Source organism: Rhopilema esculentum, chromosome 14, assembly GCF_057945365.1.
Source record: "Rhopilema esculentum isolate cy_ngs chromosome 14, ASM5794536v1, whole genome shotgun sequence".
NCBI classification, from domain to species: domain Eukaryota; kingdom Metazoa; phylum Cnidaria; class Scyphozoa; order Rhizostomeae; family Rhizostomatidae; genus Rhopilema; species Rhopilema esculentum.
The window spans coordinates 1,643,888-1,670,898 of NC_142828.1; the positions used below are offsets into that span (position 1 = coordinate 1,643,888).

Here is a 27,011-nt window from a genome sequence, read left to right on the forward strand (position 1 = left end):
AATTTACTTGTTGTTGTTGATGCCACTCACTTTCCGCTCGACTCGTGTATTGCAGGTTAAACTCGTGTATTGCAACATTGCCCGCATCAAAATGCCAATCCTTGATAACTGGATCGATTCACCACTTTCATTTGTTGAAAGCTGTGTTGGTAAGATTGTTTGAAAAATTTGAATGCATAAGGCTGCCAGTCTTCTTTCATCTACGGACATGAAAATGTGTTGCTGTTTGTTGTCAACTAAACAACCAAATATGTGATTTATCTTTTAATTTGTTTCAAATATTTGTTTATTTTACAATTTGTTTTTATTTCTGCTAATTATTCTTATTCCAGGGGCTTCTGGAAAAGTCGAGGTGTCAAGTGTAAAAGCATATTTCCAAAGTCGAATAGAGGAATTAAAAGATTTAAGTGTTGTAAGGCTTCATTATTTCTACTTTCTACTTGATTTTTTATCGAAAAGTGTGTGCAGCACAATTGTTTTATACTGGCATATTTCAGTATTTATGCTACCCTACAACCAGATATTACAAAATTTATATCGGGTTTTGCTAGTCAGTATGTAGATTTCCGTGTTATCAGAAATTTTTGTGAAAATAAAATAGGAAAAGCTATTTAAGGCAAAACTAATTATATAGGCATAAACATATTATATCTACATGTAAAAATTGGTGTATTGAAGAATAGTAAAGAAGCATTAAATTGGTTCGTAGAAGACTTGACAATCAACAATAACATGTCATTTTTTTTTATTGCTAGATACCATCGATTAGTGATTACTCACCAGAGCAAATCAAACCAAATTCACTTGTGAGATGTCGTTGCATGGTGCAAGACCAATTTGACCCGGAGTACTACCTTGGACATTATGAGACATTCAATAAGGATACTAAAGAAAAGGTTTTTATACAAGATACCTTAGTTATTTATGTTGGTTGATTTAGCTATGCTTCAGGAATTTCAAGAAGTATAGTAAATAATAAAAAAAATTTAGCCTTACATAAACAGTAAGTGACTATATTCTTCAAACTTTGAGTTTAAAATAGGTTTTTTTGTAATGCACATTAAGCCTCTAATGCACAATTTTATCCCTTGTTTGTTTTAGTTGATATTATGCTTTTCTATTTTTAATTGCACTATTTTCGACTACCATTTTGTTTCAACTTTTTTCTCATTTCTAATATTCTAGAAAATCAGAATTGGGATGTTCAGAGATACAAATGATTGTGAGGTCTGTGATTTTTTCACCTGGTGTTTGTTTTTATTGGTACATTGATCTATCTACTTGTATATGTGAGAATCCTATGCAATTTATGATTTTTTTTCATTTTACTCTAGAAAGGAGAGACAATTTTATATGATTCAGAGTCAAATAAAACAATGGAGAGACAAAGTTTATATTGTGTACCTGTACCTGGTGAAAACGAATGGGTCAAAAATGTATCCTTTCAATACAGCATGAATTCATGGAAATAAACCAAGCAGCATTTAAGAAGAAACAAAATGATGTAAACTTTATGATGTTGAAAATGAGTGACAAACACTGATAATGTGTATCTGATTAAAAGCTATTAGTGTTTAAATAAAGGAAATGTCACAATAGCAGGCTGCTTGACAGAGTCCGATTGATGGAATTCTTGCAGCAAAAAATATCATTGCAGTTTTTGAGGATGAGAAATTGCATTCCGAATAATCAAATATTGTAACATACTGTACTTGGCTACTTACGATACTTAGCTAGCCCCATGAATTTGATCCACATTTTCCTGTCTTGCATCATATTCTTGCATCATAATTTTTTGCTATTGTCAATTTACTCTTTTCCCATTTCCCAGAAATCACGACTTTCAATCAGTGTTGTCAAGACATTCTTTTTTAAGTATAGCAGATTTTTTGTTTAGTATAGCCTTATGAATTTGCTCAGCATCTTCCCGATGCATGTGACGTTGGCCTCTTCTATCTGGTTAGTTTCCTCCTCAAGCTTGTTAGTGTAAGTTCTTGCAATAACAAGATCAGTTATGATTTTCCTTAACTGTTCTAAGGAGTTCAAATTCAGAAATTGTAACAAAAAAGAAATTAACAAAACTGGGCCGACGAGAGGAAAGAGGCAAAGAGATGAAGAAATGATCCAAGATGCAGAGGATGATGAAAATATGCATGAAATAGGAGCAGGAATGCAAAATGGTAAACTTTTTCATTTTTTATAATCTAAAATTATTGTAGGAGTTGATCAACTTGTTATTTTCCAATTTCAAAATTTAATCATATATTGAAAATAACAAATGCTATTATCATTTAGGCCAAAATAATCCAAAGCGACACCAGCTATTGAATAGTAGCTCAGCAGCAACTTCAGGCAAGTAATTTTCAGAATATGCCAATTTACCTTCTATTTTTTGTTTTTATAGTAAGAATGATCAACTTAATTGTTGGAATAAAATGATATGTTTCTTTCAATACATGCTGGCTGCCTGAAATTAAATGTGATATCTTAAAACCCAAAGGTGATGCTGGCCATTCAATGCAGTCTGGTTTTGATCCAAATTTTCCTTTGCCAGAAGAGAACAGGTCACCATTTATTGTCATCGTAAGTTGGAAAATGTACCTTCATTGTTATACAGCTAAAATCTTAATTTTTATTGTCATTGATTTGGTGTCAATGATAAGATTTCATTGTAAGGGTTTGTTGTATAATGCTCAATGTGTTTAGAAATGCTGCAAGTTTCAGGCTAAGTTTTAACATCAGGGAACAGCTGCTTGCTTAGGTTCTTAAGTTCTTTATCATCAAACTGTGTTAAATTGGTGTCAGAAGAAACCTTCTTCGTCTCCCTTGCAATGGTTGACAAGCTCCCAGGAAATCAAATCATCAAATCAAATCAGTCATCAAATCAGCTGATGCAACTCTGTAAAAAAATTACCTACTTGAAAATGTTGATATTTAGTTAAAATTTGTAATTCTCATTGTTACAGATGTATGATAATGAAGACACACCAAAGCTGAATGAGGTCTTTGAATTCATTGGCATAATGTCATGTGACCCTATACTTGCTACTCTAACTATGAGGTTAGTACTATCACCATCTATGTAACTGCTATATGTATTGATATGATAAGAGTAAATGTCAAGTACTCTTTTCTTTATTGGTGGATGTTAATAGAAATCATAAACTTTTTGCTTTTTATTGAAGTTCTACATTTGCCACATACTTTTTACAAGTTAGATAATGCCCCAACCCCCTTCTCCACCCCCAATGTCCAACTTGCACCTGGGCCCTTGCTCTTCTAATGCTTGTAGTGTTCAACCCTCCTAGAAGATCATCTTTATCGTGACTTGTTGTTTGTTCATTTTTAAATCTTGCTTCAGGCATGGTATTTTGCTTCAGGCATGCAGATAATTTGACCTTCAGCCATCTGTTTTCCCACATCATTTAGAATATTTTTTTGCAAACAATGCTTTGACTTTTTTCAGTGATGATGACATGAAAGAAGATGAATTCTCATCCATTTCTGCAGAGGAGAGATCTGCTCACTGTCCACCATCCTCTCTTGTCCCACGAATTCACTGCATTCTTGCTAACAAGCTTATTCACAACAGTCCTTTGATTCCACAGTCTCCCCTGTTATTGCAGAATAGCATTGGTATGTATTTGCAAACATTGTACCTATAATTTTTGAATTTGCTTTAGTTCCTTAAATCCTTGCATCTTTGTTTTCTACTTTTTATACAAAAAGTACTGTTAAGTGCTGTCTCACCTTGCACATATCATGAAGTTTGTCTGAAAAGAAATAAATTTAGATCTTAATATATAAGCTAGAGTGAAACTCATTTATGGACAGAGAAATATTTCATTATAAATGGAAATGATAAGTTGAAAGCAGGAAATGCTGAATTGTTCAAATCTCTTGGTAGTTTACCCATTTTCTTCATATGCCTCAAGTGGATGGCTGATATAAGGAGGTGTCCATTGTTTCGAGGTGTGCGTTGTTTCAAGGTGTCCCTTGCAGGGAGGTATCACTGCATGGAGCCATCGGTTGTTCAGAGTTGTCCGTTGTTTGAAAGTGTCGGTTGTACGGGAGATGTCCATTGCAGGGAGGTGTCAGTTTTTGAGTGTCCGTTTTGAAAGTGCCCATTTTTTTAATGAAGTTTCCGTTGTTTAGAGATGTTAATTGTCGTGATGACGTATCTGTACAAGGCCTTCACCAAAAAGAAGACGCTTTTGAGTATTCGTGGTGTTTATTTTTCATTCATGCCCTTATGAAACGTTTCACTGTTTTTCGTTTACTTGAGAAAATCAAGCCCGAAGGAGCTACCGTTTATAAGGGTTTTCATTTGACTTTTCAGACGTTGCTGCTGTTCGAAACGAATTAGGAGCAGTAAGAGAGACTCTGATTCAGTCTCTGTCAAAGATGCTATTTGGTGACAGGCTGGCTGCAGAATATGTTCTTTTGAACGCAATTTCCAGAGTGTGAGAAGCTATGCTAATTTATTTTCTCAAAGTCCTTCTTCTGGAGCACATTGTATCCACTTGCTTCGAAATATATAAACAATGATTATATTTGTTTCTATGAAGTCTTATCCGCAAAAATACAAATTGTAAAATATGTTCCTCAAATGTATAAAGTAGTTTTTAAAATGTGATTTATATTCTACCGTTAGTACGTGTTGTGAATTACTTTTTTCCATGAACAGATATGGCCGAGTAGAACCAATGTCCCTCGGAAAGTTTGCGGTAAATATCACAAAATGTCCCTCTGCCGGAGAACCAACATCGCTTGCGATCCCAAATGAAATTGCCAAGTTTTTTGAACTTGTCACAACCAAGGTTTGTTGACCTACACAAATGACCACTTGAGGATTCTAAACTCGTCGTTTCCATGGTTATTCGGGCCCTGCTTTCCCCCTTGTTTCTTACAATAGTCCCGATTGCTGCTTATCTCTCTTCTGGTTCAATTTTTAAATTGAAAATCATATACAGGCTTGAAACCATATATTTGGGTTGATAGTACTTAACATGGAGCTTATCTTGTCTTTTATCAAGACGGAGTTAAATTTCAAGCATTAACGGCATTAAGGAAAAAGCTTTCGGAAAGTTCGTGAGGTACTGAAAACTGGTACGTTTGGAACGAAGACAAAGAATGAGGAATGTTTTACGATTTAACCTGTTTGTAAATTCTATCGAATTTGTCTAACAATAAAGCTTAAACTTAGAAAATTGTCCCTCCAGAAATGAATTCAAATTTTTAAGTTTCACATGAGCGAAAGGGCATGTATCATGGCATACACTGCGCTTTAGAATTTGATAATGGAGATGTCAAATGACAATTTCTTTTTTCCCTTTTATATAGAGCCACTTTATACCACTGACAATATCCAAGCTGAATAAAAGTAAATTTATTCCAAGTAAAGATTACACTGCAAACCGATTGACTTCAGGCATTCTGCAGCTAAGTGACGGTAACTGCGTTCGATGTTTAATTTAGTCTCATTTTGATCGTTAAAACAATTTTACTGCCTCAGTTTGAAATGATGTCAACATTAAATGTCAACAAGTTCGAACCTTCATGTCTCATTTTCAAGTAGAGTTTGAGAGGTCCGCCCTATGTAAATGAATATTAGCTTTTACAACATCTAATAAATAGGCCCATTGTGACTCTCAGCTGAAATTATATTAATAATCAGGTATAACCTTGATTTGATGCCCTATAAAATTCATTGCCATCACTTTGTTTCAATGGCACAAGCTAACGTTTCAGCTTTTGATTTAAAATTTAAATCAATATTTGAATTTATGGTGGTCGAATTGCTGACAAGTAAATTCTTGTATTTTCTTTATGCAGGAACGCATCTAATTCTAGATGAGACAGTTTTGGAGCCAGGACAGCTAGACAAAAATGGTACGCCTTGCAAACCTTTTTTTCTTAATTTGGCCTTTCTACGTATCTTTCAGAAACGTTTGTCTAAAGTTTCTCATTTCTTTATCGTAGGAGTTCAAAACATTACGGCAATTGGAAATGTTATTCAGTGGCAGAAAGTGGAATACGATTTCAAGTTTCATAAATGTGATATGAAAACCGATATTGTGAGTTCATAGTGATTGTATTGCCGATACCATATGAATTTATCTTACAGTTATACAAAGAAGCCTTAAATGAACACAGTTTTGACTCACGTACTTTAGCTCAAATCATGATTTAATATACCTTCTGATCATTTTTTTCTTTATAGACTGTTCTTATACTTTCTGAAGGAAGATCTTTATTGCAAGTAAGAATGTTTTACTCTTTAACACCTTCTCAAATTGATTTGTAAACAAACAGTAAGCTCCTATGTATATGTATAAAGTATATATGAATATTTCCATAAAAAAATAACAATTTAAAATTTAGAAAAAGAAACTGATGTAATTACAGATATATAAAATGTGCAGGTAAAAGCTAAAATGTAGTCTAAAAACACCCCAGGTTAAAAATAGCAGGGATAGTATTAAAAGGTCCATACAACTTTGTGTCCATAATGGTCCCTCCTGTAATTTACAGACAGTCCTTGCCAACTGTCCCGAAACACTAACATCAGTTTTCAGAGTAAATTCAGCCATCTCTCTTCTTAATGTGAAACGAACTATGATATCAGGATATTTGTTTTTTCTTGTGACTAGCATGATTTTTTCCGAAACTATCAACATTGTTTTAGGGGTAAGGGGACAAAGTAAATGCTATTTAGTGAAGGAAATGGAAAATATGGAAATATAGTCCAATTGGGCAAAGAACTTGCCAGAAAAGTCTGTTGTAATCCACATGTCACTTTTTTTGCGGATCGAGTATAAATTTGCATGGCAGTCGGAAACAAGCACTTTAGTTAGAAAAGTAGACCGCAATGAACCCTTTGTTGGAACTTTTTTTAATCATGTTTAAAAATATCTGAAAGTGAACCCCTTTTTACAACGTTTTTCTTTTGTTAGTGTGACTGTATTGTTCCGCTTGCCAAAGAAGATACATCCCTGCAAAGTGCCGCGTCGATTTTTGCATCAATGGATCCAGATATGCTTAGAAAGATCAGGATTTACCTCGAAATAACTCGTTATATGGACTTTGATTTATCAGATGAAATGCAGGAGGTTCGTCCTTTCAACTTTAAACGTTTATTTTAAGTCACCAATTATTCTTCGCTTTCTAAAGTTGATTTTGAAACTTGACATAGTCATGATAAGTCAGATGAATGAAATCTTGATCTGGATCAGACTTCTTAATGACTATCTTTGTGGTTTGGTTTATCAAGAGATCAATATCAGCTCATCCTTAACTTATTTTTAGTATAACGTTTCAACATGCTAATCTCTTGTTATTTGCCTTGGATTTAGGTAATCAAGGATGACTATGTCGGATTGAGAGAGGCAGACCATAACAAGATGAACCCAGAAGCTTTTCACTTGCTGCTTGTCATGGCAAGGTAGTTTGCATCCAAAAGCTATTGCCATCTGTGCATTTTCGTTTCAACTTGCGATAATGTCCGCTCCAGCCGTGCGGAATTCTGGCAACCGTGCGGAATTCTGGCAACCGTGCGGAACATTGTTTGAGACATAGGAATTTCACGATTTTCACAAACCCGTTCTATTAATAAATCTGTGTTGAACATTTCCCCCAAAACTGTAAGGAAAGTGAAGAATTTATTGGATTTATTATCTACCGAGTTTAGATAAATTTTCTAAACAAACAAGACAAAAAATAAGCAATTTCCAAATTTCATCTATTTTTATTCTCATAAAAGGAAATATGCTGTTTTTACACCTTACTTTTTTCAGTTTATTTTTAGTTCTTTGCGTCTTGTTGTTTTTTGCTTTTAGTAAGACCAACGCAACCCACAATAACGTTTCAAAGTCATTATGTCTACGATCCCTTCTTTTTAGGCTTGTGGCACTTAGTTTTGGCAAAGGCGAACTGACCCGAGAGCTTTGGACGAAGACGAAAGAAATTGAAATCCAAAGACATGCCAGACTTTCTTAGATTCATGTTTCGAGTTAAAATGTGTTGTGTCTCTTTACATGCTATTTATAAAGTGATTAATAGTTCGGTTACCTGCCGACTCTTTTGTTTCCAATTTAACTCTCGATCCTTCTACTTTTACATCAGCTGCTCGTTCGTGTCTATACATGGTTAGCGAAACTTAAACAAAGCATTTCACCTTACCTAGGCGAATGCATCTTTCGCAATTCCCGAAATACGACTTACTTAAACGATCTCCCCATATGCCACGGTGAAACGTTTAAGCAAGCCGATTCGAGCAAGGCTTGGGATTACGATCGACTCGTTGATAGAGCGCCAGTTATATTTTTCTACTGATAATGAAAACGTCATAAATGCTAACAGATTTAAACATTGCTATAATTACAATTCTCACCTTCTTATTTACGCTCTTTAAACCAGATATGTAACCATTAAACCAGAGGTTTCGCTAAATCCTGCAAACAGAACAGAGAAAGTTAACTTTCAAGCTGTTTGAGTACTTGAAAATATGTACGAAAAGCTATGACACCCCTTAGGGTTTTTATAATTTTCATATCTCTATTATATTCATTTTAAAGAGTAATCTGTCTTTAATTTCAGGCCTTGCTGATGGTCTTAATTTACACACAGCTCCATTAACTTAGATTTATGTTTTGTTTAGTTAGCGAGTTGTTGTTGAGGCAAACGAAACGATCTGATTTTCATTTATCACAAAGCGTGCATGCTACAGTTGTTGTTAGCCGTAAAAGTTTTAAAGCCAAAATTTTTAACTAAATCATTAAGATTAAATTTTTATGGATAATAAATCCCAATTAGTGACAAATCCTCAAAAGTAATAAATCCTATTAAATAGCCCACCAGTCAAGACAGAAGCCTGATTAAAAATTAATTGGCCCCTAACTTCAATTTCATCTTTCACAGCGATTTCTACATGTAAGTTTGCCAGAAAAACATTTCCAAAATTGCGCATTTCTGGAAAATAATTTTAATTGCGCATTACAAATTTTTCCTTAAAGCTAAAACTAAAAGTTGAAGCTAAAAGAGAAGAAAGTAATGAAGATGAGGGAGTATCGTACATAAACATGTTTTGGTAATGAACTGTGTTAGGTGTTGATAAACCCCGTGTGAAAAACAAAATAAGTACCAGAGATCCTATTGAGTCCTTTGTTTGCTATAAATGTTGCAAGACCAAATGATAATTACAAAACATTTGGTTTCTCTTCAGCAGCCGACTGAATCAAGCTGTTTTTTTGTTAAAGGTTTCAAGACGCGATATCCCCTGTTAATTGGGTGCATCTATGGTACCATGAATGAGATTCATGCATAGACAAACAGCGAAAACCTCATTAGCCATCTTTGTTTTTCTCGCTATAATCAAAGCTGCTTTTGAATTATACGTTCAGATAACTTAGCAGCATACCTGAGCACTAAGATACTCGAGAATGCTGGCATGAAGATCGCAACAAGCTGCCTAAGAATTTCGTGTTTATGTCTCTTTTTCGCCGGCCCCTGCTTCCTGATCATTGACACCCTTCTTTCAGAATATAATGGCTTATTGACGTGGATATACCTTTGTCCAAAAGTTCCGCCAAACCTCTTAGGTCCAATATCAGTAGCGTTTAACGGCGATGATGCCTTGTCGAACCTCTCTTCGTTGTATGGAGGCACCGTTCGATTCGGAGGTTGGTGGAAGCCGAATTGCATTGCCAGGAAGACTGTTGCCGTTTTAATCCCCTTCAGAAAACGTGCAGAGCAGCTCAAAGTGTTCTTGAACCACATGCACCCGATTCTACAAAGGCAGCTGTTATCTTATCGGATATTTGTGGTTGAACAGGTAAGAAGTTCTTTTGAAACAAAGAAAGTTTTTAAATGAAAGTATACGTCAAATAAACTTTTTAACACTACTGCTCCTTTTAATAACCACCCATTCATTTTACCCCATGTTTGTTTGCGTAAGTGGAATAAGTATCCCCTCTTTTAAAGCCCCCTTATGTTAGGAAATCCCGGGATTTAATTGTTTGGAAAAGTAGTGTTGAATACAACAAAAGACTAAAAAATAAAAACTTGTTAAACCTTTTTCGTTTAATTTTTTTACATTGGCATGATAACAGGAAATTTCCAATAAAATCTTTCCGATGAATAGTGATAAGCAATGAGTTTGAGTGCCTTGATTGTTTACCACCCCACTTTTTACACCCTCCATCTTCCACGCTATTGCGTCCCGGTAGAATCACACGAAGACTCGATAACATTTTATGTAAATAACTTGACAAGTGTGTTCCCCATAGAAAGAGCACACGATATCGATGATATGACAGTTAAAAGGATTTAGATAACGGAAAGAAAGGTTTGAAAAAACTTCTTTTGACTGAATAAAGTGAAAGCAGGCATCATTGATCTTACTGTGTCAAATGTCTTTGCACTGCCACAATCCCAAGCAATCCTGCAGATCACAAGAAGATTTTAAGCAATCTGACCTTTTTTATTCGTTGCCAAAGTAGATGTATTGCATCTTCGATGTTTCTTCTTCACAGGCTGGAAACACGAGCTTCAACAAAGGCGCGATATACAACATTGGTTTCAATATCTCGATGCAGTTTGGTGATTTTCAGTGCTACATATTTCATGACATCGACTTGCTGTCTGAAAATGATCATAATTATTATGGCTGCCCGAGATCACCAATGCATATGTCGCCAGCCATTGACAAATTCCATTACATGTGAGTTTTTATTTATCATACTGTACCTTGAATGTAAAAGGTGAGAACTGAAGCTATGTGTTCTTGTTTAATTCTTCCGAAGTAAAAACACCAGAGAGATGAATTTCACTCTTAATAAAGTTACATAAAACGTGGAAAATAACATTGCAGTGTTCAAGAAATTGTTCTCTATTTCTCTATTTTCCTTCAAGCGCCCGTGGCTGGGGAATCTGTAGTTTTTCAGGACTCCGAATGGTTTGCATAGAATAAATCGTGCATAGATTTTTCAGTTGACAAAATAGTCTAGTCAGCATAGAGCTGCTACGGGAAGTCGATATTTCTTCCTTGCACAAGCCACATAATGACTAAGTGCTTTTCATTGGGCTTTGGTAAATTACCACCCTGCAAACCATTTGGTAGATTATCCTCATTCCTTCCCCCACCCCCCCCCCCCCTCTAGGCTACTAAGTTCTGAATAGAGACTTATTCATATTTTTTAGGCTACCCTACTCGTCGCTTGTTGGAGGAGTGCAGGCCATCTCCAAGACAGATTATATCAAAATTAATGGATATTCGAACAAATTTTATGGCTGGGGTGGGGAGGATGATAATTTGTATCAAAGATTTGTTGCCAAAAGATTGAGAGTGACTAGGCCAAATATGGCCGTTGGCCGATACAAGATGAACAAAGGCCATCATTTTCGCAGCGATCGCAGAAACCCTAAAAATGAAATATTACTGAAAAAACGAAAACCCAGAATTTCACTGGATGGACTACGAAGCATCGGCAATCTTCATTATGTTGTAAAATTTCATTTAAGGCCTCTTTATACACACATATCTATTGATCTGTTGAGCTGATATTGTTGGACCCCTTATCAATAATTCTTTATATATATATATATATATATATATAAGATGATTTATATATAAGAAGTCCGGCAAGAGGAATGAGATGATCTTCGATCAAATGCGCTGGCGTTCAAACAAGGAGGAGCACAACACGTTGGAGCGTCTTGACCACGCCCGTTTGCGTTGAGGGGTTGAATGACAACCAACGTTTTCCCACCAGAAGCTCCTTCAACTCATGATTGACAAATGATCGAATATCGTCGGACTGGGCATTTGTTGGGCTGCCCACAAGTTTATTTCTAGAACATAGAACCATTAATCGTGACCCTATGAAAACGAAAAATCCTTTAGAAAATTAAAAATGGTATACTTAGATGTGTATTTGTTTATGTTCTCTAAAACGCTGTGAGGCAAATGGACCGGGTGCCCCTCCTCCCAGCTGTCTAAATCGGACATAATTGAGCGCAGCTTACGACCCCGGACTAAAAATTTCATGATTTTGTCGGTTAAAAACAACAGGACATTCAATATCCATTATTTATAAACATATTGCTAAATTCTTTATATACGCTACTTTGAACACCGATGACATTGATAATTCTGTAACAAATTCTTTCATGACATAAATTCTTTCACCGATGACTATCGATATTTCAATGACGATATCTAATTCATAAAACATTTAATTATAATTCAAAACACATCTCTCGACTATTTTGAGGTTGATATAAAGGTTCGTTAGGCAACCAAATGTGTTTCTGCATTTTTTCTAACTTACATAATTGGCTGCCAGCTTGTCTTCATTGCAAATTTGTAAAACGGTTAAGTTACTCAGTGTTAAAATATTTGGTTTACTAATCATTATGCAGTCACTAAAATCTGTCATAAATCTGTTTAACCATTTACTGACGTGTTGGCTAATATTTAGTCACACATTTATTGTCTGTTGAAATAGCAGTTAGGAATTCACTATTTTTAATGGTGGGAGAGTGGTGATATGCGTTCTCCAAACGTGTGGCTGACGGCATAATCAAGTGTAACTTTGACGTAAGTGTGTCCAAATTGGAGACAATTCTGCATCTACGATGCCCAAAGGAGACATTAAGAATAGACGTTTAAAATCGATCTCGATAGGTTTAAGGTGCGTATAGTTCAGGCTTTGAGATGCTTTTGTTAACCTTCTTCTTACGCAAGTTGATTGCAAGACCTCTGCGAAAAAAGTGAAACTGGCAATCGCATCGAAGGGTCCAATTAACTGTACCATCTTCTAACAAAATGTCAGGTTACCATTGTCAAGGACTCCTGTCTATTTCCACTGTAAACGCATGGGGAAACTCATGACAGCCACCTTCGGCCTTCCAATAACTTATCCGGCAATATCTTGCAACCAAGGGCCAATTACTTGCAGTATGACTGGGTACACGGGATCACCCAGCCATGAAAATTTGATCACCCTCTTGCGGTATTCTGCTGTACAATATATCACAACGTTGACTCTTCAAGCATGTCAAAGGGTGTCTCCTCGTCAGCGGATTGCTCGCTTGACAGCTCCGCAGCGTCTGATTCGTGGGGCTCTTCTTCTTCAGGGATGCAGTCCGTTGAGTCAGCCACAACCTCGATGTAATCCTAAAAGGATAAAAAACATTCAATTAGATTTGACATTGATTATTGTATAATATGATTTGGCCGACGGTGCATAATCACACTAAGGCAGATTTTACATAAAAATCTATCCCTAATGGCATTAATCTAATTGGATAACGTCGATACCCACCATCGATGCGAAGCTCTCTAGGAATTTCTCGAATTGGTTGACGAGGCTGGTAAACGTCGGGCGGCTGTTTGCATTCTCATACCAGCACTTCAACATCACTTCGTATCTTCAAAAGAAGCAGTTGACATTTCAAGATTTAGGTGGAACAGATAAGAGTTCATAAAAAAGTTGCCCGACGAAAACAGAGAGAACTGCCCAAATGCTATATATCTATATTTTCATCAATTTAAATTAATTTGTATACCATACATATTTCTTCAATGGAGAGATTCATTTGCAACAACGTCTAGGCATAGGAAACACAACCTACTTCGATTAAATGGTGATATTAATCCTCGAATAAGCGCTCAGGCGGTTAGTTTTGTGCCACAAGGGGGAGGCACTTAGCGCTTATTCGAGGGGGCGTATATTCGAGCATTAAGGGTATTTGGTATAAGAAGCATCCAGCGATCAAATAAATAAGAAGTTGCCACATTATAGTAAAAATGTTTGATGACAATGTCGCTTAAGAAGAGCAATAGAATCTAAATATAATTTTCTTGAAGTGAACACAAAAATGGATGCAAAATTCATAAATATTTTAGAGTCAAAGTAAATAGACAGACAGCATGAAATGCAAACAAAATGCAAATAAAAAGGAAAATAAATTTTGAGGTATCAATTTTGATAAAATAAACCATGGTCACAAGTTCTTGGACTGATTTTTCGCATGGCCTTGATGTTGGGGCATCATTTTTAAAAGAAAAGTAATATGTTTGCATTTACTTGATTGAGTTGTTTGCATTTCATAATGTATCTAAATTTCGGCTTTTTGGAAATCTATGAACTTTTCTTCATATTTAAAAACGGCTAACCCCCTCCTCTGCCTATTGAAGCTACCCCTCCCCCCTGATTAATCCATATGCTTACATCTCTGAAGGACACCCTTGAGGCTTTTGCATTCGATATCCTGACTTTAACAAGCTGAACAACTTTCCAACAGGAATGCTTGGGTAAGGAGAGCCACCTGCAAAAAAGCACTTTGGTTGAGAAAAAAACGTAACCTGCGAGATCACACATTTGCTTATCGAAGAAATTCACACACCCTGAAACAATTCCAAACATATTCATTTCCCATAAAATAAAAATTCTAAAAATATATCTAAATTGCTTCCCTTTTCAAAGCGGCGTGTTTTTATATAGAAATAGCTAAACTAACTTGTTTTGAGTCAGTTTGAATACGAACACACGCAATATCGTGGAAATGGATCGATAGAACCTTGTTTAATCTGAGGCGGGAAGAATCCCTCAAAGTTACTTGTGAATTGGGAAGCCGGCATTGAGACTTTGCAACTTGGCAACTGCAATAAGGAGAATCATAAAGAATTTATGATCGGCATCGCTTTATGACCTACCTAAGGTGAATATCTCCCATAAGAGAACACCATACGCCCATACGTCACTTTGCGTGGTATAAACTCGATCGAACAATGCTTCTATAGACAACCATTTTATTGGCAATCGACCCTGGCAATCAAACACAATATTATCAACCAAAAATATTTTGCTTTCTGCAACAAAAACAGAATTATAAACAGGAAACCAACAGTCATAAAAACAAAGATTAAACAGAAAGTTGCATGGAAGGAAAACGTCATGTTTTATTTTGACCAATTCTAAAATAGCAAAAAGAATTGAAAAACCGTTGCATTGAAATCCAGAAAGAACAAATAAAAGTTTATCTATTACACTGATGTTTGCAAAGTGACAACCCTAGTAAGAAAGAAAATTCTAGTTCTTCTACATCAAATTAAGGCGTTGTTAACTGTCCTCCAGTATGGTGGTATGGTATACGTACGTCTGTTGTTTTTCTATAGTAATCTGATTCACGGACATTCCTGGCCAACCCAAAGTCTGCGATTTTCATGACGAAATCTTTACCAACCAAGACATTTCTAGCTGCCAGATCTCTATGTATGCACTGTGTGGAAAATCAGAAGGGTTATTTTTATAATGGAGAACACGAGAGGAGTTTATAGAAAATCATTCGCTATTAGCATGAACGTATAAAAGATGAACGTATATAAGACAGGCATATGATAATAACATATTAGAAGTGGACAACAATTTGTAATTTCAAGGGTGATGATTCATTAGAATCAATGATCATGTTGCTGATGATGCTTAATGATTGAGAGTGATTTATGATCACTGAATACGAAGGTAATGAACAATAATGACAATAATGTTGATGAAGACTGATGGTGATAATCATTATCGATTGATAAAGACTAAAAATAGAAATAATAAATGTTGATGATTAATGACTGTTGGAGATGATTAATGATCATAATGATTCCAATTGTGAACAATGAAAAAAACTGTCATTCCAATGGTGATAAATGATAACAAATACGGTGATTAATTGAAGTAATTGTTGATGATGATGTCGTCAATGAAAACTGATATGAAGGCAAATAATTACTATTTATTACTCTCTGCTATTTTAACGACGGATTCTGCTATTTTAACGACAGATTCTGCTATTTTAACGATTAATTCTGATATTTTAACAAGAATTTGCGATGACATCCTCACCTTGCGGTCTGCTAGGAATTGCATGCCCTTAGAAACTTGCAATGAGAATGAAACGAGACTCGGCAAGGTGATTTCTGATTCGATACTCTCATCTGAAGAAGCATTTAAAGGCGGCCGTCTGCTCCGTAAATATTGTCTTAAGTTCCCATATGGGGCAAATTCAACGACGACGTACACCGAACCTGGAACAGCATGATTCATTTAACAGCAAGTCTTGCACATCAAAATTTGCCGAATATTTAACGAGTTAATAGAATATTCAATGTCCAAATAGCTAGTTCTGCAAAGGAAACCTACTTTTATCCTACTACTCTGGAATATCTAATAGAAATGGGAGTTGGAAGAATAAAAAGGGGGTTGAAAATAAGCTGTAGCCTTAGAATTAGCAGGAGGTTGCAATGAGCGGGGGAGATTATCAGCAGAGTGGGTGTAAGAAGTCAGAAAGCAACATTGAACAAGTACCCTCTTACATCATGTATGTGTCTACAGAATCAAACCAGCTTTGGTGTTTCCTGTATTCTCTCTTTAATAACGTTCATTCATTTTTTCATGCGGAAAACAAACACTCGTGGTGAGGCAGAACAGAACACTTTTTCTCGTGGCTGTCTGTGATTCACTGTAGAGTTACTTAAACTCTTTTGTATTTTATCATTGCTTCATCGTTGCACATATGACAGGCAAATACAGCATACAAATTGCTAATGAATAACTTAAAATTCACATTTAAATTCATAATAAAAAAATTCAAGACAAGATGCAAAATGCTGACATCGTACCATTCTGTGTGCAACAGCCTAGGAAATTAATGATGTTTCTATGTTGGCCAATTCGTTTCATTGTCTCCATTTCGGACAACAAATCGTGCAGCTCGTGTTCCGTTGCATCCGCTGTAAAAAATAGTCCATGGTACATCTCAGTTTTAGTTGTTACTTATCTACATCATGGGATTAAGGTATTATAGTATACTTTTTGTTGCTTATATGACATTCACCGGGAACTAGCCTTCACAGAGGTAAGTTTAAAATTACGCCAAATCTAGTACACTGTATTTATATTTAAAAAGTCGGTTTGGTAAGCAACAAAAACTATCGGTATCTAAGAGGTCATCAAATACGAAATAGAACAGCATAAGCAAAGTACACAAAATTTATTTGCAAATAAACAATAGCCAAAGCTACTGAAATCAAGAATAGGAATTCAGCAGTGGAATAGGTTAATCGATTCTTTTTTATTTTAAAGACATAAAAATAGTTGCCAATGTTATATCCAATGGAAGATGCCATAGAAAGAGACGCACAAAGTTTATCTCTAAAAGATCGCGTCACACGACCTTTTCTACACGGTATTAAATACAAGCACTTAGGAAAAGTACCTTTGAGCATTTTTACTGCTACAGTTGACACACTTCCAGATTTTGGTATCAAACAGAGTGCTTCTGCCTTAACCACCACACCAAATGCGCCTTCTCCTAAAGTCTCTCCAAGGATCAAACTCTCTCTGTCTATTTCCCATTCTCGATCCAAAGGAATTTCTAATGTCTCACGATAAGCTAAAAACAACACCCAACAGGTCACTTGGTTAAGCAAAGGTTAAAACATGAATGTAATTCATGGGACATCTTACTTGAGACCTTGCAAAATAATAAGATAAATGGAACTACTTGATCAAAAGTCGCACTTCGCCATCAAATAGCAGACGCAATTATGTGAAAGGTACAAAAAGACATTGTGGAATGGATTGAATATGAGTAGCAAATATTGTGAAGAAAACTTTATAGTTCGATTCATTCAGAAGTCTTTTTTAGCTCTGGAGTCAGTAGGCAAGCAAAATAAAAACATTAAAAACTATGGCTATAGACAAAAGACCAAATCTTGTTCACGTGCTTGCTGGTATAAAAACTGCAAAATAAACAAAGTTATGAACATATAATAACTTCTCTACATGCAAACTAACAAATTATATGTATCATGAACTGATATTCATATAAAATGCTCCCCTTGACTATGGCTGATGTTAGATAAACTCAAATAGAAGAACTGTCTAGACAAAAGGGTATTGGTGGACATACTTTCTGCATTAAGAGCCATTGGTAACTGCAGTGACCTCCGTTGGAAACTTGCTGACCACTGCGACTCAAAGCTGCTTCTTAAGCTTGACTTGTGAATCAAGGGTGTCGTTGATGACGTCATCGAGATTACTTTGCTACCGTTAGAGTCGTTGTATTTTACAATATAATTCTTTTTATTTAAGTTAGCGTCCGTGGTCATATCCTCTGCGCACAATTCTCGTTTTTTATCACGATTCCGTAACATTTTCCAGCAAACAATAAATATAACAACAACAACCACAATAGCAGCGCAACCAGACGCGATTACAATCGTGTAAGTGATTTTATTCTCATTCGGAGAAACGCGATTTCCGCTGACGATTGGCAACGAAGTGGTAACAAGCTCTGCAAAAAAAGAATACACTTAAATCTAAGGAAAGAATACTGAAAATAAAAAACTGAAATAAAGTCAAAATGAGCTATCACTCAACGTTACATACATATAAAATGATTTATGATTGATGATCGATGATAGATCCTTGATGATCAATCCCGATTGATAATGATCTTGACGATGATGGTTTTGATGAGGAAGACACGACCACTGAATTAACCAGAGGATTGCGACGAAAGATGAACCCAGTCTTGTCTTCAAAGATTAACGTCTGTTTACGTCAGATGCAAATCTTGAGTATCGCATTTCCTCTGTTAATTGTTTGTTCAAGAGTATTGAAGAAAATGTGGAGTCGAGTTGAAATAGCATACATACCAGTGTCTTGAACTACAGTCAAATTGGCTGTTGTGAAGGCGCATCCCAAGTGGCTGCAGGCAACACAACTGTAATAGCCTTGATCCTTAATAGTCACATTGTAAAGATTCAAGCGAACTCCATACAAGTATTTGTTATTTATATTCTTTCTCATTGTCTCGTAATACAATGAACTGATTAATCTAAAGTTGTGTGTAGAATTTGCATGCGAAACTAGCTTGTGAAGGTCCTGTTCCAAGGTGGCGTTTGGTTTAATAAGCCATAAGAACCATCGAAAGTCAACCATTGTACCCATTTTGTAGCTAAACAGCTCATAACATTCCATTGAAGCATTTTCGCCAACATGTGCAGTCGCACTTCTCGGAAAATCTGGTTGAAGGAACGGCTTTGAACGCACAATCTCTGAAAATAAAGCAAATGAAACAAATTGTCGGAAAAATCTCTAAATAAACAGAGTAAAGCGATCAATGTTCATTTTAGGAAAAGACCGGACAGGAGGAGGAAAAGGGTTTTGCAGAAACGAACCCAGGGTGAAAATTTTTTTTTTCTAAAAGCCTTCAGAGTGAGATAAAGTGAGGGAGAACATATACTGTTCAGTGTGTTTTTCTAGGCCTTTTTCTAGACACATACCGACACGTTTTTAGAAAAATTCTAGAGAAGGGCGACGAATAAGGATGTTTATTTCATAAAAAATTAAACTTGCTAGACGTTAAAAATAGAAGCTTACATCTATACTTTTCTCAAGCTTGCATGACAAGTTTTCCAGAAAAAAACCATATGACGCCATGCCAGGGCCGAAATGGGTCATGAGCCATCCAGCATTTAAGGGTGCCTAAAAACTCCATTTAAAACGGGGTTTTGAGTTCAACATGCAAACGATGCTCCATACAAATCCTATTGCAAAAGCAGATCCATAAAGTGAGTCTAGGTTACCAAGCTTGAAAGCAAACACGATTAACTGAATAGGTCTATCGCAATCTAGAGTAAGTAATTCGATATCCAGAATTCGAATAGGCCCTAACTCCTCATTTACCCGATTGACATCGATGGCGAGACAAAAAAATCTCCAGAATATTTATTGGATATGTTTCAAGTTGATCCAAGAGACGTCTAGCGTTTCAAATCATACTATTTGGTGTCTGTAACCTTAAATATAATAGGACCAATGCCCTCTTGAGCAATTATTCCTAAGGAACCCCAGCTACTCCATTAAACAACCATCCTAATGATAAGATGCACGATGAGAACAAAAGAACAAACTATCGGGTGAACTGCCGACCTCACACTAACCACAACCAAGCACCAATAATGAAACATAAAAAGTTACCTGTAACATGTAATGTATAATTGCACACGCTGGAGCCAAAAACATTCGAGGCAATGCACGTGTATGTGCCTTCATCTGACAGGTCGACACTATCAATCTTCAGAGAAAACTCGCTAACTGTGAACTTGGGTTGCACGAGCGGTCGGCCCTCCTTCGACCAGCGATACGAAATGGGCTGGGTTCCTTCTGCCTTGCATTCGATCTTGACGTCACCGTTCACTAGGGCCACTTTTGTTCCTCTTATTTCGTGGCCTTGTCCATGACGAAACTTTGGTCTGCCTACAATTTCTGAATGGTATAAACAGATAAAACGCTTGCTCTAAGTAGGGTCCTGAATATAATAAGATAAGGACCGTGTGTACGTGTGTGTTAAAGGAGTAATAGACTACATGGTGACCCTTTTATGACCATAAGTCGATAAACAAATGATACAAATCATTTTGCCGCAACTTTTTTTAAAATTATACTGAATACTTTGACAGCCTGCCCAAGAGAAAAATTCTAAAAAGTTTCGATGATATGACGTGGTACTTTTCAGACGAAACAAAATTTCTATAAATTCCAACGATGATCAATACAGTAATTAAAAGATATAGCTAACCTCTGTATTGTAGAATAGTCCTTCGTATGACTCTGCCATTTTTTAATTTGCAAACATATAGCCCTTCGTCATTCCTTTCAAATTTTCTGATCATCAAGATTCCTTTTTTGTTGATTTTTCTCTTTTTACCCATCTCAATCCTTTTTGCGTCTTTTAGCCAGATCCGCTTAAATTTTACCAGTGGTGGCAAGGCGCAAGGCAGTTTTGCAACACTCCCTGGCGTTATCTCTAACACTGTGGCATTAGGTTCACTCCTCCCTGTGAAAAATAAAAAGGTAGTTAAATGGACAGAAGACATGATAAATAGAAGGCAATTTTTATTACCTGATCTTAGCTACAAGCAGAAAATCAGAAAGGAGCATTTCGGAGTGAAAACATGATAGATGGCAAGCTGGTGTTGGGTCATCACAATTAACCTTGATGCGAGACCTGACAAACATTTTCGTAACCAAGTTGCTGTCATTGCATTTAGAGACTCTTCTCTTTTAAAAGTTTAATAACTATTGGTCTTTAAAAATATCTCTGAATGATGACGACGATTGTTGCTAATGAGATGATCATGATTATGATTATGACCATGCAAGAACAGCATTATGATGAAGGGGATGAATGTTGATGGTTGATGATGGGTGATGATGGTTGATAATAACGATGAACATTGAGACTTTAGAAACCTTCTACAATTGGAGATAAAAGGGTGACGTTGAGAAACAGGAGATCCGAAGCATGTATAATTGTAGCCAGCTTGAAGAAAACTGACCCGCGCTGAGGTCAGGCTTAATTCAAAACAAACTAGAATGTGTATAAAATAATGAACTTTGTTCGAAATTTGATAACACACTGTAACTGAGATTTTGTTAAAACAGTGGATCAACGTAGTTTTTAAACTCGTGAGGATTCAAATTTCAAATTTGTTTCTAATTTCATCTGCAGGTTAGCAAGTCGAAGCTTGCAAGACATAATGGGATTTGAATTAAGTAAGCTTGGCAGCTGTTAAAAGTCACGTAAAGGCCAGTTCTCAAAATTCACTGTTTAGGATTTTCAATCTGAGAAGGGTCAAAACGAGAAGCTGAGTACAACACGCTAAAAGAAGTTAAATAAAGAATAAAATAAAGCCACTGGTTGAAATGCGAGCAGTTGAATGACAGTAAAAGCGGCTAACACAATGGTATCTTGTAATAAACACCTAGGCCACCCTATATTATTATAAAATTGGCTTTTACAAGAAAATTCACAGATGAAACATTTCTGATATTTCTTTATACGATGACCTAAAACTGGCTAAAGCGCCAACTGGCAATTTCAAAAATGAGTTTTAAAAACAGGTTAGCTACAGTGAATACGAACACATGGGAGCTTACGTAGCCAATTCGGATAAGATTCGTGTAGATGCGGAACTTTTTGAATCCGCCAAAAAGACGCAGATTGAATAATATACCGGATACGTGTGCAGGGGTGGGCCGATGAGTTCTTGGGCCTTCGGCCTATGAGCTGTGAGAATAACAAAGGACTAGAAACCTTAAAAAAGTCCCCACCCTGTAACAACCAGCCCCACCGGTCAGTCCGCCTCTGTAGGTGTTTATGTGTTCTTGACTTTAGGCTCAAGCGTAAGAGATAAAAAAATGTCCAATATTCAACTGGTTCTCGCGTGATGGCTATCAATTAAAAACCCAATTCTTGTCATCCAAAGCCAGTGTATAGACTTTAGCCACATAGTAACGTCTGCACGTAGGCATTGTTCTGAAATCGAAACTTTTTTGGAGAACGTTGCGATAGAAGTTTCTAATACGCGACATTAAAAACAAACTGCGGTTTAGGTGAAAGTCGAGTATTTTTTCCTGCTTTTAGTCTGAGATTCAATTCAGTTCTTTTCTGAAACAAATATGGGGAAACGTTTATGTATACTGGATTAGCCAGGCACCATTCTAAAAAAGTAGAAAAATTCAAAAGAAATAATTGTTCGACCTTGGTAGACCCTGACAATGATTTGATGTCTGAAACTAAGTATATAATTGAAAATGATATTTAATGCAATGTATCAGAAATCGGAAACCATCTTGATAACAAAAAGTGACTCTCCCCATTATCCACCTTTAAACCCCCTAGAACCAAAAGACTGGGGAACCAGTAAAGAGGTCAGATGGTAAATTAAATGTTGGCATCGGTCTTTACTGCATTACCACAGTAACCTAATATCAGTTCGGGCCTAAGTAGGATGATGGCTGAGAACTTCGATGTCGGGTTAATGAAAAGGAAAAAATAAAATAAGCGACCAAAAATAAACACATAGCGTCGGCTGTTGTATCACCAAGAGGGAAACTTTAAGACAATTTTATGGAAGAAACAGTCTATATTGAATTAAACTAACTGGACATCCTAACAATTCTTGATAAAAAGGTTAACATTTACATTGATCTTGTGAAGTAAAAAGCCACCGGTTCACCATCATTTCATTATAAAAAAATATTTCTAGCTTTTTATAATCTTAAACCGCTTGGAGGAACCTTATATATTTAAGCCCACTGTCTCCGCACTAAAGACAGGAAGAGTCCTTAATTTGGCTTTAGAATACCCGATGTTTTATAAATTTAGCATTTCGTTGATTTTCACGTGTTCCTGTCCACGGAATCTCGTTTCTTCCTTCACAGGACATACCAACGGAATAACCTCGCCTAGCAATGACACTCGAAATGGGATGCCAAGCAGTGAACAGGAATAAACGGCTTGGGGGGGGGGGGGGTTGGTTGAGGACTCAACATGCAAAAGGCCAATGGCAAGATTATTTGTGTATGGATTTAAGTACAGTTTTGACAACTATTTGGGAGCTCAAGCCCCTATCCCTCCGGCTTCACAGTTCTTTATGTCAATATGGGACTTGTTGGAAATGAGACGGATACAGTAACGGAAACAAAAGGGAAGGCTTTCTGGTAGAAAGTATAAAGTTTCGAAGGGACCGGGTATATTTTTGGCGAATAATCTTAGAGAAAATTAAGAAAACAAAGTGAAGAATTGTTCCCAGTGATTGCAGTTTCCAGCTGCAGGGTAAGTTCTAATCTCCAAGGACCACTTATTGTCTTCAAAGCTTAAAGACAAAGGTGTTCAAGTGTGTTTTAAGTTTAAAGTTCATGACACAGCTAAACCGAAAAAAGCATCGAAAGCCGCAAGCAAAAGACAGAACATTAAATAACCAAAATTTTCATTTTTCTATCGTAATTAGGGAGTCATTGTGAAGAACAGGTCTTGGAACCTAAAATAGCCCTAAAAAAGCCCTAGAAATCAACCTGAATAAATCGCCATTCTGGAAAGGACAATTAGAGATATGCCAGGTAAAACCATTGTAAATACCTTTAGGTGGTTTGGATCATATGCTTATCTTTCTATAAGTCAAAAATATATGCTACTCTTCTGTGGATTATCACGGGAGGAACTATTTCAACAATGTCATAGTGTCAATTAGCACAACACTGCTTTTTTAAACGTTTTAAATCTCTGTTAATATACAATGATTTTCTACGAATACGTTTCTATAATTTGGTTATATTTATAAGTTAGGTTTATTATTGTTCACAAAAGGGACTGGAGATTAATTTGATAATGTGCCAGGTCAATGTGCCAGGTTAATGTGCCATTGGTCTCGGAGTTTCTTACGTTTGATCGGAGCAAATGTTTAGCGTGGAAAATTGAGAAAATAGCATTTATGATAAATTTTATCTAAAAGATTACGTGTTTAATTTTGCTTCACATCCATTATTTCATGTTAACATCAATGCATTTTCTTTTTAACTGGGAGCAACAGCGATACAAAGTGATATTCTTGTTAAAACCCCATTAAAAGGGCCTAAAACGAGAAAAAAATCGAAACAATGTTTGCGTTTCAGACAAAATTTGCGTGATATTAACTGAACATGTCCCAAATGATTGTTCTTAATATTCATTTGTTTTAAAACTGGGCACAAGCTTCCGTATTAATTATAATATGTTGCATTTCATTGAGCAACAGAGGAGTACACCAGTCTTGGGGGTGGGGAAAGGGGGTGTTTGCTTCAGTTTATCAAAAATCAACGTACAACACGCTTTGATTGAAAACAGCTGTAAAGGAATCGACCTTTTTCTTGTCTTAAACAACACAGCAGTCAGTAATTAGGCTTCACAGCTACTTACAACTGTGGCCATGCTGGTTAGGTGTCCAAGACTAGAGCAGAATAACAATTTTCTGATTTTTGTTTTGCTCAGTGTTAACTTTTCCACTACTTTTTGTACATTCTTTTTTATAAAAACACCATAAAGATTTTCCAGCCTCGATATTCTTAAGAAATGTTCGTTTTGAGCCCAAATATCTAAAGTATTCTTATTTTTTTTAAAATCTGTTTTGGTTGTAGGAGAATATCGACCGTTCTTGAATGTAAACCACGCTTTTTGAAAAGATGAGTTATGTCAGTTCTGCGATTCAACTGCTGAAAAAAGAGACACGAACATGTCTGCTGAGGTTGAGAAATTCTTTTACAATATTCTTCATACTGGTATGATTCTAAACCTTAGAATTCTTATAAACGTGTATGCTCCATTTACAGTTTTTTATCATAAAAATTGATAAAAAGAACCAATAAGGTGAGCGAAACATCAAAGTTCACAACCTTTACCACCAAATCAACAATATAAACATAACAATCAAAGAATATTCCCTTCATCTTTAAATGAAAGAAAGGCACTCTAAAACTATTTCAATATGCGTCTTTAATATCTGCACTTTCATCACTAGTGTCAAAAGGGAATTTTTATACCATTCGATAAGAACATATCGTACTTTCGATACGCAGACTAATATTATTTGATTATCATCACTTTATTGTTGTGCCTTGCTTGATGCTTGAATCCCACTGTTTATTCAGTCAAGAGGAAACAAGGCAGTGGGAACAGATCAGTATTTTGTACGCAGAGGTAATGCGTACGACACAGGAACTGCCACCCTACCAGGCAAAAACTTAAAGCCGTGCTACCGGATGCCATGCATAAAATCCACAGTTCAGGAAATCATGCAAGGAAACCGTGGTGCGACAAACCAACTACTTGATTCGAGAAACGAAATCCTTAGCCAAAAGCTACTTTTTCTCGAAAACCTGACGTTGACCTTAGACTTGAAAGTAAATGTCTTTCATCCTCAGCTTATCCACAATCTTTTTATCACGCTTTTATAATAGGCTTAATGCAAGTAATTCATTATGGTCTTTTATCTTTTGAACATAAATAGGTCAAACTAACCAAAGTAGCAGCCTTTGAACTCACCTGCTTGTCCCAATATTGCAACAGCAGCGATTACAAGAAACAATTCAAGTCGACTGCTAACGAAATAGCCAGTCATGTTGCGTATCCTTGGTTCATGACGACCATTTGCGCAAAATTCAAGGCCCCTTTCCTGTCCTTCATCACAAACAACGTGCCCAACCAATCCTAGAACCCCATGTTGTCAAAGTCGTCTTAGATTTTGAGCATGCAAAATGTGCGAAAACGATACTGAAGTGTAAATGTTTCCAATGAAATGTAAAGTCAGCAGGCAAACATCGTGTTTGCCGCGTAATTCACTCCCTACGTGTTCGTACAGCTGTTTGTTGAAAATATCGTCTGAGATGTGTTAGATTCAATCAAACTAGACTTCACACAGCACTTCAGTTCACTGCAGGAACGCCACTTTACAATGATCAACTACCGATGAGGACAATAACGGACAGACAAAACATGTTGATGCTGTGATTAAGGACAGTCATTTGTTCATGTGATTCATTCGCATCGTATTTTGACACGTCCTATTGTTGTTCTTGCAGCGCCTACCATGAAATAGAATCGATAAAATGGAGCTCCAAAACACTGGAACAATACTTTATTGTTTAATTAAGTTTCCGGATCATTGTCCACATTTCCTTGTGCTCTCCCCATAGGTTTCCTAGCGAACAAAGTAGATTGATGGCTACAAAGCACAGTCGGAAACGAAATTAGGCGATCTCATTTGCGGCGCCTTCATACGAATAAATACAATTGATCGGCTTAACGTGGCAAATGAGTAATAAAACTTGCAACAAACAGAAACTATTTTGCATATGAAATTTTACAAAACGACCAATGGTTATACTTTCAAAAAAGGACAGACCAACTTAATTAATTAATTCAGAGACCTGAAAAGGAGGCTAATGGAATAAATTTTATATATTCTCCACATGGATTCTGGCACAAGTTGGAAAGGGGGGAGGCCAGGGACAATTAAACAACCATAACAAAAGATTTTGAAAAAAAGCTCTATTTTTTTGTAAAAACGCGGGGGCCATGGCCCCTCGACCCCCCTTCGTCAGAGGCCCTGCAAAGCAACAAGTTTT

At 36.3% G+C, this 27,011-nt stretch overlaps 3 protein-coding genes across 3 annotated transcripts; 2 read left to right on the forward strand and 1 right to left on the reverse strand.

Annotated features, from left to right (window-relative positions):
* LOC135695919 (mini-chromosome maintenance complex-binding protein) lies at positions 1-8,077 on the forward strand. The gene is made up of 19 exons (XM_065215143.2): positions 1-149; positions 333-412; positions 756-896; positions 1,186-1,227; positions 1,335-1,436; positions 2,039-2,180; positions 2,296-2,352; positions 2,501-2,583; positions 2,967-3,061; positions 3,467-3,636; positions 4,340-4,463; positions 4,688-4,820; positions 5,344-5,452; positions 5,836-5,892; positions 5,983-6,077; positions 6,224-6,262; positions 6,957-7,112; positions 7,356-7,444; positions 7,902-8,077. Exons 1-19 carry the CDS (start codon positions 20-22, stop codon positions 7,996-7,998), a joined length of 1,941 nt encoding a protein of 646 aa, XP_065071215.2. The 5' UTR covers positions 1-19; the 3' UTR covers positions 7,999-8,077.
* Positions 8,078-8,217: 140 nt separating this feature from the next.
* LOC135695926 (beta-1,4-N-acetylgalactosaminyltransferase bre-4) lies at positions 8,218-12,757 on the forward strand. The gene is made up of 3 exons (XM_065215152.2): positions 8,218-9,832; positions 10,533-10,720; positions 11,200-12,757. The coding sequence occupies exons 1-3, from the start codon at positions 9,449-9,451 to the stop codon at positions 11,558-11,560; spliced, it is 933 nt and encodes a 310-aa protein (XP_065071224.2). The 5' UTR covers positions 8,218-9,448; the 3' UTR covers positions 11,561-12,757.
* On the reverse strand, positions 12,075-26,469 carry LOC135695917 (fibroblast growth factor receptor 4). Its single transcript, XM_065215141.2, has 13 exons — positions 25,930-26,469; positions 20,647-20,904; positions 20,046-20,333; positions 18,719-19,120; positions 17,971-18,354; positions 17,275-17,451; positions 16,679-16,789; positions 15,903-16,084; positions 15,163-15,285; positions 14,720-14,831; positions 14,235-14,331; positions 13,326-13,431; positions 12,075-13,177 (listed from the first exon to the last, which is right to left on the reverse strand). The coding sequence occupies exons 1-13, from the start codon at positions 26,003-26,005 to the stop codon at positions 13,034-13,036; spliced, it is 2,460 nt and encodes an 819-aa protein (XP_065071213.2). The 5' UTR covers positions 26,006-26,469; the 3' UTR covers positions 12,075-13,033.
* Positions 26,470-27,011: the final 542 nt, after the last annotated feature.